This window comes from Hipposideros armiger, unplaced genomic scaffold (genome assembly GCF_001890085.2).
Source record: "Hipposideros armiger isolate ML-2016 unplaced genomic scaffold, ASM189008v1 scaffold_2642, whole genome shotgun sequence".
In the NCBI taxonomy this organism is placed as follows: domain Eukaryota; kingdom Metazoa; phylum Chordata; class Mammalia; order Chiroptera; family Hipposideridae; genus Hipposideros; species Hipposideros armiger.
This window is the reverse complement of record NW_017733957.1, coordinates 1-11,135: the sequence shown is the minus strand read 5'-3', so window position 1 is coordinate 11,135 and position 11,135 is coordinate 1. Positions and strand designations below refer to the sequence as shown.

Genomic DNA, 11,135 nt, shown 5'->3' with positions numbered 1-11,135 from the left:
TTTTTATTGCAAACATTACAGCATTACAGAATTGGGTAACATACAAAATAAGCCCACATAATCTCCCATCAAGAGAAAGCCATCATTAACAGTTTGGAATTCGCACGCGTGCGTATGTGTATTTGTGTGTGTGTGTGTTTACCTGTAAGTATGTATTATCAACCCCAGGTAAGAAACAGAAGCACAGAAAAGACAGGAAGTTCCTTGACTGGTTTTAGGTGGGGGGCAAATGTTAACTTTTCACCCTTAGGACAGCTCTGTGACAGAGTACTGGTCTGTAACATCTCGGGAATTCAAAGTGTGCCCCAGCAGCAGCAGCAGCATCACCTGGGAGTTTGCTAGAAATGCGGAATCTCAGGCATCGCCCCAGGGACCGAAGCCAAATCTGTATTTTAACTAGATCGTCCAGGTTACTTTTGTGCACATTATAGTCTGCACCCCACTGGACCTACTTGTAGAGTAGGGAAAGCAATGAGGCCAAGCTTGTGGACACTCACAGCATGGCCAGGGAGGAAAGACTTCCCCTGAAGTGAGCTGTGGCCACTGGCCCTCCCAGTGGAAGCCCCAGGACCCCAGCCTACGGGCCTTCTTCCCTGCCCCCGTTCTGCTGTTAAGATGCTGGGGGTTTGTATTGTTTTTGCTCTGCTTACTCCTCCTTTCACGAGCGGAAAGACAAAATATATGAGACAACATGGTTCAAGAGGAAGTAATGGCCACGTGGCCCCAGGTGGAAAATGCCAAGGTGCTCATAAGAGCTGCTGCCCTCTATGAGCTTCTTCCCTGAGAGAATGGGGCTGACAGGATCTCTCTCTCAGGGACACCATGACGAGTAATGTGCCTGGCATATGGGCATTGCTTAATGAGTGTTGCTGTCTGCCAAGGACACGATGGCCGGTTCACAGCCCCTGACCTGTAGAGTCTCCCTCCTTCACACTCTGCCTGAGACCACGTACTTGATTCATCCTTGTCTCCCATCCTGCCCTCCTCTGCTCACCCTCGCCAACAGAACACAGAGTCCTGCCTCACTGTTTCTCCAGGGATCTCACTTCCACACCTCCACGCCTTTGCATGTGCCAGTCCTTCTGCCGGGGGTGCCTGGCCTGCTCCTGTTCATCCTTCAGAGCTCAGCTCCATCAAATGCCTCCTCCCTGCCACTCTCCTGCCTCTGCCTCTCAGCAGAGCTGCGCCCTCCCTCTGCTGTGCCCCACCATACTCCACACTAAAACTCACCTTCTCGCCTCCAGGAGCTGGTCGCTGTCGGCTCAGCAAGGTGGGAGCTGCCCGGCGATTGCCTCCAGCCCGAGTAAGAGTGGCTGTGCGACTGCGGCCATTTGTGGATGGAACAGCTGGAGCAGATGACACCCCCTGTGTGCGGGGCCTGGACAGTTGTTCTCTAGAGATCGCCAACTGGAGGAATCACCAGGAGACTCTCAAATACCAGTAAGGTTCAGGCCACCCCTCCTTCCCACCCGCCCAGGCCTGCTCACTCCATCATGTTCCCAGTTCCTCAGAACTGCTTCCTCAGGATCCTTGCTCCTTCCTTAGCACAGCGCTGTTCACCATACCTTCATTTGTTCAGAAGTGTGCACAGCTGCCCACTGTGACAGGTCCTCTGAGGGAGACTATGGGGAGAGACTGGAGGCCACTCAAACCGACCTTACTATTCACAGTCTTGTGGGGGAAATAGGCACAAAACAGGGAAGAAGCAGCTCAGGTGACAGGGGAGCCCCAACTAGGATCTAGGAGGTGTGGGGAGGGTTGGGGGAGGGGCATAAAGCAGCCAACTAACCCAGGCTGTAGCTGGGTGGTGTCCGAGGAGACCACCCAGATTGGGGGACAGAACTCACAAGGGCGGCTACTTTAAAATGCCATTAGAGATTTAAAATTCAGACTCCGTACCCTGTCATTCTAGGCCAGGGGGTGGCAAACTACAGCCTGCAGGTCAAATTCAACCAGGAGTCTGTATCAATAAAACTTTATGGAAACATAACCATGCTCATTTATTTACATATTGTCTGTGGCTGCTTTTTGCCTACATTGGTAGAATTGAATAGTTGTGAAAGGAACTATGTGGCCCACAAAGCCTAAAATATCTACTGTCCAGCTTTTTTCACAAAACGTGTGCCCACTCTTTGCCAGGCCCTTGAAAGTCTGGCTTCAGTTCTGTTCGCGCCTCATCCGCCCAGTTCGTGCCCTCTTCCACTTACACTGACCTTGGATGTGGCCTCTACCACAGTTTCTCCACCAGAGTGCAGTGAGTGGACCAGATGTGTGCTGAGTCTCAGCTGGTCATCAGCAGCCTCCTCTGCTACCTCCATTGTGGTGCATGAATCTTACTTTATAAATACTGTGACGTGAGAAGGATTGAGAAGTCCTGCCTCTCTATCCCATGTCTTGTCAGTGTGCTATTTTTGATAACGTGGAGAATCTTTCTCTCCTCTGGCCAAATCTTTCTTCCTCAAGCAGAATCAGTTCCTGCTTCTAGTGCATTCTCATCTTTGTTTCCCGAATCACAGCAAAGTATGGTACCTTCCCTCTCACTCGTCTGCAGAGCTCCCAGGAGCAGGGACCGCAGACTCGTCTCTATTCCTCACACCAGTGCAGGGACTGGGATGGGGCAGGTGGGTGCTTCCTAAGGTCTTGTGTAAGAAAAGGGATAGAGACTCTTTTTAAATCAGAGGCCAGTATTATCCTCGAGGCCAGTATTATCCTCAAGGCCTGGGTGAGACTGGAACCATCCCTAAGTCCCACCTTTCTTCCTGCCCACAGGTTTGATGCCTTCTATGGCGAGAGGAGCTCCCAGCAGGACATCTACTCAGGATCCGTACAGCCCATCCTCAGGCACTTGCTGGAAGGGCAGAATGTCAGTGTGCTCGCCTATGGGCCCACAGGGGCAGGTGAGGGAGTCAGAGGGGCACAGCTGTGGGCCAGAGAGGGCTCAGGAGTGGGGAGGAAAATCAGTCTCATGGCTCTTTCCACTCCTTCCCCAGGGAAGACACATACAATGCTGGGCAGCCCAGAGCAACCTGGAGTGATTCCCCGGGCTCTCATGGACCTCCTCCAGCTCACACGGGAGGAGGGTGCTGAGGGCCGGCCATGGGCCCTCTCGGTCACTATGTCTTACCTAGAGATCTACCAGGAAAAGGTGAGTCCCTGCTCTGGCTGGGGAGGGAGGAGACAAAGGGTCAACATAAGACCCAGTTCTAGAACATGAAGAAGCTCTGCTCTAGCAAGGAGCCAAGATGGTGTAGTAGGTGGTACATCTGAGAATCCGGCAGAGAGGAAGCTAATCCTCGGGAAGTAAGCAGCCTATGTCTGGAACACCGGCCCACCTTATACTGCTCCAACAGGTCTTAGACCTCTTGGACCCCGCATCGGGAGACCTGGTGATCCGAGAAGACTGTCGGGGAAACATCCTGATCCCGGGCCTCACACAGAAGCCCATTGCCAGCTTTGCCGATTTTGAGCGGCACTTCCTGCCAGCCAGTGGAAACCGGACTGTGGGAGCCACGCGCCTGAACCAGCGCTCCTCCCGCAGTCACGCAGTGCTCCTGGTAAAGGTGAGGCCTGGACGGGGGTGGGGGGGTCCTGGGCAGCCCCCAGGCCTGAGCTGAGCTGCCTGAGCTGAGCCGGGGCCCTCGCTCGTACCTCAGGTGGACCAGCGGGAACGCTTGGCTCCATTTCGCCAGCGGGAGGGGAAGCTCTACCTGATTGACCTGGCTGGATCGGAGGACAACCGGCGCACGGGCAACAAGGGGCTGCGGCTGAAGGAGAGCGGGGCCATCAACACCTCCCTCTTCGTGCTGGGCAAGGTGGTGGACGCGCTGCACCAGGGCCTCCCCCGCGTGCCATACCGCGACAGCAAGCTCACTCGCTTGCTCCAGGTCTGGCCACCATCTCAGGGCAAAAGGGGTTGAAGAAGGGGGTTCCCAGGCCTGCTGGGGGAGGAGGGAGGTGGGGCACTGCAGCCAAGGCCTGGCCATGGGGGCTTCTGACAGCCCTCCTGCCCCACCCCATCCCTCAGGACTCTCTAGGTGGCTCCGCCCACAGCATCCTGATTGCCAACATCGCCCCGGAGCGATGCTTCTACCTAGACACGCTCTCTGCTCTCAACTTTGCTGCCAGGTCCAAGGAAGTGATCAACCGACCTTTTACCAATGAGAGCCTCCAGCTTCATGGTGAGGACGGGGCTGGCAGGAGTGGAAAGGCCTGGTCGGCTGGGGAGTTGCTGAGTCCACAAACAATAGCACAGAGGCTGACACCCCCATCCTCCCACCTCTCCGTAGTCTTGGCACCTGTTAAACTGTCTCAGAAAGAACTAGGGCCTTCAGAGGCAAAGAAAGCCCGAAGCCCCGAGGAAGAGGAGCCTGGGAATCCTGAGTCCCCAGCACCTCCAGCTTCTGCCTCTCAGAAATTCAGGTGAGCAGAGGGGTGGGGGCCTGGGACATAATCCTGTCCTGTTGGGTCTGGCTTGGGTGCAGAGCAGCAGTGGGTTCACCCTGTCAGATCCTTGAGCTGCGAGCCTGTTCCTCCTCAGCGAGGCTGCGTGGGGCCCTAGGAGGCCTCCTCTTTGAGCACCTCGTCACCTCCCTCTCCATTTCCAACCCCTTCAGGCAGTCAGCGAAACCTCACATTTGTGGACAGCTGTTCCAAGGATGAGCACTTTTGCTTCTGGTTTAAGGAATAATCTGTATAGAGTGTTTCAGGTCCAAAGGATAAGAGACAAGGAAGAGATGGAGAGAGCTGTCTCGCTGAGGCCTCTCAGCCTGTGTGTTACAGTCCAACCCTCCTTGACTCTCCCCGGAGCCAGCTGCTTCCTGACATTGCCCTGCTTCTACCCTCCACCCAAACAAAGCCTCTCTGAGTCCCTTCTGTGTGTGTGCCTTCCTCCCCCCAACCCCCCACCCCAAGTTCTGAAAGCCCCTTCTCATGGCCCAGTTGCACTAACCCTCAGGTCACCTCTGTTGGGTGACCTTGCTTTCTATGTCTCCCTAATTCCAAGGAGCAGTGGCAGTTTTAACTTTGCCCTGTTTCTACCCTGAGCCCAAATAAAGCCTCTTTACACTGTTAAATCCTAAGACTCCTGAGCACAGGTGAAGTGAGGAGGCCAGGGATTTGTGCACACTCTCGCCCAGGGGGCTGTTGTAGCTGAGGAAGGATGACATACTTGAAAGGTGCTTGTTCACTCAGAAACCCCTCATTGTCATGTCCTTCCCAAGCCATTTGTCAGCAGTCCCCTCTCCTGTGTGCACAACTCAGAGAAACACACGTACTTGTACATCTGTGTTACATGTGAGCAGGCAAGGTCTATGCCAGGTAGGCACTCTACGGGGGTGCTCAGAGATGGGGCATAGACCCTGCCCTCGAGCTCACGTTTCAGAAGAGAAATAAGACAGGGCATAGGGATATGAGGCCACGTACGTGGTACACAGCGGTAAGGGAAAGCTAGGAAGGGAGAAGTGGCTTCTGATGTTAACCCACATGTTTGGATCCTGTGCTTCCCAGGCACCTGCACACAAAGGACAGGCAGTCCCTGTTTCTGAGGAGATAGTTCAAACTGTAGGAAGGAGGATACGTAGCCAAACAGGCATTATGGGAAAGGTAGCATCCAACTGACTTTGAATGATAACTGAGATCAGATGTGAGGGGACAGATTCCAGACTGAAGAAACAAGTATTCGGCATTATTCTGCTCATATTAAGTCAGGAGGATGGGCAGCACTGAGGTCTTCGGGGGCTCTCAGAGCCCTGCTGAACATGACCTCCGCTGTGAAGCTTCCCTGAATGCTCCTCCTCCTAGACAGGCCCACAGGCCCCACAGACCTGGAAGTCAGGTGTTCATCAGATGCTTGCTCTCATCTGATCTCGCAGCATCCCTGAGATCCCCACACTCCACTGAATCTCGGTGACTTGCTCAGAGTTGTCCAACAAGTTAACACCAGGTTAAGGCATGATGAGGGGTGATGAGAGAAGAGGTAGGTGGGGAGTCACCTCTTTGTCTGCTCAGCCCCCTACAGAAGCTAAGTAGCATGGACCCAGCCATGCTGGAGCGCCTCCTGAGCTTGGACCGTTTGCTGGGCTCCCAGGGGACCAAAGGGACCCCTCTGCTGAGCACACCAAAGCGAGATCGTATGCTGCTTATGAAGACAGTGGAGGAGAAGGATTTGGAGATTGAAGTAAGTGTTAGAGGTGGGGGCTGGGATTCCTATTGGCCTTGAGAAGCAATGAGGGTCTTCAGATGGAGGTGGACACTAAAAGGCTGGACCAGCATCCATTTTCCACCCAACACTGGAATCCCTCAGTGTTTCAGCTTCTGCTTGAATGTCCTAAATATGGCTTAACTTTGAAAAATAATTGAGATCAGTTGAGAGGAAAAATTCCTAGCTCTGCTTGAATAGTTCCTCCAGTGTTTCAGAGAGGCTGTCCCACTGCTGGGCAGCCCTGATCATTGGAAGGCCCTTAATTAGGCTGGGACCCAGCTGTCTCCTGGTAGCTTCTCTCACTGGTCCCCACCCTGCCCTTGGGCCTTGGAGCCCAGCTCATTCACTTTCCTAGTCCACTATCCTTCAAGGTGCCCTGAAGTTGGTTCTGGGTTACCTCTCCCCCTGATCCTTCCCATCAGAGGCTTAAGATGAAGCAGAAAGAGCTGGAAGCCAAGGTGTTGGCCCAGGAGGCTGTGGACTCAACAGAGAAAGAGAATTGTTCCCTCACAGTGCTCCGACCCTTTGCCCGCCGCGCGGTCACGGTGGCCAAGCCCCTCAAAAAGGCCGTGGTGCTACCTCTACAACTGAGTAAGTTTGGCTGTGGGGGCCCAGGTCGCTGAGACCTCAGGAGGGAAGTGTTAGGAGCAGCAGTCCTTTTTTTTAAGATTTTTATTGGGGAATTGGGGGAAGGGGAACAGACAAGTTGCTGTCCTTCTGTTCTTCAGTCTAGTTGTGGAGGATGTTGATTCACTGGCCCAAGTTGGCACCATCAATGCGCTCTTCCTGGGCGAGGCAGATCAGTCGCTGGCCTCTGGACGGCCGCTCACGGTGGCTGATGGCTACACACGGTAGCCCATGGCAACCCACTGCAGCAGTGGCTGCAGCCAACGCGGTCGCCAGCGACTCACGGCTGCCCAGCTCCAGGTTGAGCTGTTGTTCAGCATCTTAGCTGTAGAGGGCAGTGTCACTGACCCTCATATGTGGGATCCGAACTGGGGTCCTCTGGCATCCCAAGCCAGCTCTTAACCATTGCGCCACTCAGCCAGCCCAAACCCAGTCTTTCTTAACTTGAGTAATGAACCTACCCACTATATGCTAGTTATTGTGTTGGAATTTTACATGTTACTCCTTTTAATCCTCATTAAGCCCTTCCAACGCCCACCCCACCCCTTTTATAGACAAGGAAATGGGGAACATGGATGTTACGTCACTTGCTCAAATTCACAAGCTAGTAAGTGTTAGAACTGGAATTTAAATTCGGCTCTGTCTGACCAGAGTCTACATTCTTTCTATATCACCACAGACTTCCCCATGTATTGATCACTGAGCTTTCTTAAGTCCTTCTGTATCTGCCATCTTTGTCTGTTCTCAACAAACAAACAAACAAACAAACACGGGAGAAGATAGGCAAGAAGAGGCTCCTTGGCTGTTTTTGACAAGTCAGTGAGCCTCTTTGTGCCTTCGTTTTCTCAGCAAGTGTACCTGCAGATTTCTACTTGCTTGCTGCTACTGGCTTTCAGGATTGCCATGAGGATCAAATGAAAACTAGATGCCTGAGTACTTTGTAAATCACAAGTGAGAAATGGTATAATTAGCTTCGTTTGTCAGATGTAGGAACGGAGGCCGTTTTTGAAACAGGCCATCTGCCAATAGGGAATACCTTACTTCTTATGTGCAAAACATTTAAGAATTCTTTCCAGGGGAAGTTTGTCCGCCTTGTTGTCTTGCTGTTTCTGTGTTGGCCAGCTTGTGCCAGCATCTTGACTTCTAGGAGGCCTATGGCTCCCAACAACCCACTGCTACTGCCAGTGAAAAGGAGAGGCAGAGCTGCCAAGAACTTTACTAGTTGCTGCATAATAGGGAGGCACTTTGGCATCCTCATTAAAAGCACATTTTTATTTATTTATTTATTTGTTTTGTTTTAAGCTGAGCCATCCTGCCACCTGTTGGCAGCTCAGCGGCTGCTCAGCTCAGGCCGGGCATCGAACCGCTGTTGCTCAGAGCTCAAACTCTTGAGTGAGCTCTTAACCAACTGAGCCACTCGGCTGGCCCAAAAGCACATTTTTAGAGGGGAAGCGATCTAGGTTTGAATTTTGCTGTTAGGAGAACAGTATACTCCAACATAAAATAAAGAAATACCCTCCTCATAAGATTTTTTTCCAGTTCATTCAGTCCTCACAAAAATAAAGAGGCTTAAGATGGCACCCAAAGGGAAGAAGGCAGCCCAAATACCCTCGGAAGAGCATCCCAGGATAAACAAGTTTGACCCCTGTGCCATCGTCAGATGTCCCCTAACTATGGAGTCAGCCATGAAGAAGATAGAAGACAGCGACACACTGGCGTTCATTGTGGATGGCAAGGCCAGCAAGCCCCAGATTAAACGGGCTATGAAGAAGCCCTGTGACACTGACGTGGCCAAGGTCAGCACCCTGATCAGGCCTGATGGAGAGAAGGTGGCATATGTTCCACTGGCTCCCACTAGGATGCTCTGGATGGTGCCTAGAACATTCTATATTTAGAATTAGCCCAAGTCCAGATGGCTAATTCTAAATATAAAAATTTTTCACTAAGGAGAAAAAAGAGGTTTTTTTTAAGTTTTCTCTGCATGTGGTTTCTGATGATAAAAAAATTTTTTTTTAATGACTTTTTTATCGAAAGCAAACTGAAAAGCAAGCTTACAATAGAGAAGGCGTGCATGTCAGTGCCTTTTGCAAACTGAGCTAGGACAGAGACAGACTGGAGGCTGCCTCTCAGATGTATCCCTTCCAAACAAAGATGTCCACAGTGTCTTTTATTTATTTTTTTATAGCTGAGCTGTCCTGCCACCGTTGGCAGCTCAGCAGCTCAGCTCGGGCCGGGACTTGAACAGCTGTTGCTCAGAGCTCGCACTCTTGAGCCACTCGGCTGGCCGTGTGTGTNATTACAGGTATAGAGTAGCAACGAAAATAATTTTATGGTTGGGGGTCACCACAACATGAGGAACTGTATTAAGGGGTCACGGCATTAGGAAGGTTGAGAACCGCTGTGCTAGACCAATGGAGGTTACTTTCAAATAGCGGTGTAAGAAAGAAAGGTCATGTGGAAACACAACAGTCAAGGGAACTGGGAAATCAAATGGGAGAAGCAAGTGGCCACCAGGAGGGTGAAAAGGGGCTTCTATAATGACCCAGTTCACAACTCCTGCTTTCAGTCCAGGAGCAGGCAGCATCCCCGAATCCCGAAATCCACATCCTGAAGAAAAGCCGGAAGAGAAAGGTGAGAGCTGCTGGAGGCTGAGGCTACACCTGCAGCCTGGGAGTAAGGGACAGTGCGCACTTGTGGGAGAGCACCACAGGAAAACATGACAACACTCAGGAAATAACACTGGAAGAATTACCTAAAAACTGCAGTGGTGTGGTTGGGGGGAGGTGCCACTTCTAGAGTACCTTCTATGTGCTTTTTCTTTTTCTGAAATGAAGGACCAGATTTAAGCTTATTGTGTGCTTTACATTAACTCGTTCAATCTTCACAGCCACTTACCATTCTTGCACAAGTTGGGTAAAATGAGTTCATTGAGCCAGGATACTGAAAGGCTGGGTTGGACAGAGGGGAAGGGTTTTTGGACTGACACTTGTCAGGAGGGAGAAAGGCTGGAGAGGGTGGTGAAAGTGGCTGCTGTTAGGCTCCTGTCCTCAGCAGAGGAGTCAGCGGTTTGCTGCTGCAGGTCGAACAGCATACTGCTGTTTTGGTCACTCACCTTGTCCTGCCTCACAGCTGGAGCACCTGGATGCCTCAGAGCCTAATGAGAAGGCCGAGGACTGCTGGGAGCTACAGATCAGCCCAGAGCTACTGGCCCATGGGCGCCAAAAGATACTAGAGCTGCTGAATGAGGGCTCAGCGCGGGATCTGCGAAGCCTGCAGCGCATTGGCCAAAAGAAGGCCCAGCTCATCGTGGGCTGCAGGGAGCTCCACGGCCCCTTCAGTCAGGTAACAGCCCATGGAAGGCAGCCGTGGAACAGAGCTGGATGTGGGGAAAAGGAGCCCGGTGCCCCCAGACCCTTTTCCCATTGGTGTTGTCCTGCCAGGTGGAGGATCTGGAGCGGGTGAAAGTCATGTCAGGGAAACAGCTGGAGTCGTTCCTGAAGGTGAGCTCCTTGCCTGACTCCTCCTCTCCCGGCTGGTGCCCTGCCCCGCCCCGCCCCTAACGCTGCTCTCTCCGCTTCTCTCCGTTGCAGGCGAACATCCTGGGTCTCGCCGCGGCCGGCCAGCGCTGGGGTCCCTGCTAACTACCGGCTCCTCTCTTCACTCTCCCCCCCTTTTTTTTTTCTTAAGTCTTTGTATAACCAATTCTTGTATAAATACAGTTTTAACTCCGTTGTTTCCGCCTGATTCTTGAGACTCGGGGCGGGGCCGGGGGTGTAACTGCCTTGGGACAGGCACAAGACCCGCGAGGTAACTCCTCTGGGCGCCATCTTTGGGAAAACGAGCAGCCACACAGGATTGTAAATAAACCGCAGGAGGGGAAAAGGACGGTGGCCGGTAGGCGTCAAAAACCCTACGCGAAAGCGCGAGGACGACGACCGTTAGGCGGGCGCGCGCTTTCAGTTTGGCCCCGCCCCATCCGTACCCCCGGAGCGCGCTCCCCTATTCTCCCGTTCGTCAACAACAGCGGTTTTGTGCGCGTGCGCGCGAAATAACGGCTGCTGGTGGAGGAAAGAGGGGGGTGAACTCTTTGAAGTGGGGGGAGAGAAGCCGTCCTGTCTCCCGCGCGCCCACCACCTGCGCCATCGTCAGCCAATCAGCGGCCGTCTCAGGGGTCTCGCGCTTGGGACGACTCCGGCTGCTGGGTGGCTCCCCCGTCCCTCCTCCCGCTAGAGTCCCTCTCGTACCTCCCCCCTCCCGCTGGCCGCGCGCGCGCTCGCGCTCGCTCTCGCTCCAGCCTCTTGTGTGTCCT

General features: G+C 53.0%; 1 protein-coding gene across 1 annotated transcript; it reads left to right on the top strand.

Moving 5' to 3' along the window:
* Positions 1–1,179: 1,179 nt before the first annotated feature.
* On the top strand, positions 1,180–10,558 carry KIF22 (kinesin family member 22; the record flags this gene model as incomplete). Its single annotated transcript, XM_019635005.1, has 13 exons — positions 1,180–1,440; positions 2,770–2,897; positions 2,991–3,145; positions 3,351–3,560; positions 3,654–3,884; positions 4,025–4,178; positions 4,287–4,419; positions 6,007–6,175; positions 6,622–6,790; positions 9,393–9,457; positions 9,956–10,168; positions 10,267–10,326; positions 10,417–10,558. Coding segments are annotated over 13 exons (1,999 nt in total), but the record flags the coding sequence as incomplete, so codon positions are not given.
* Positions 10,559–11,135: the final 577 nt, after the last annotated feature.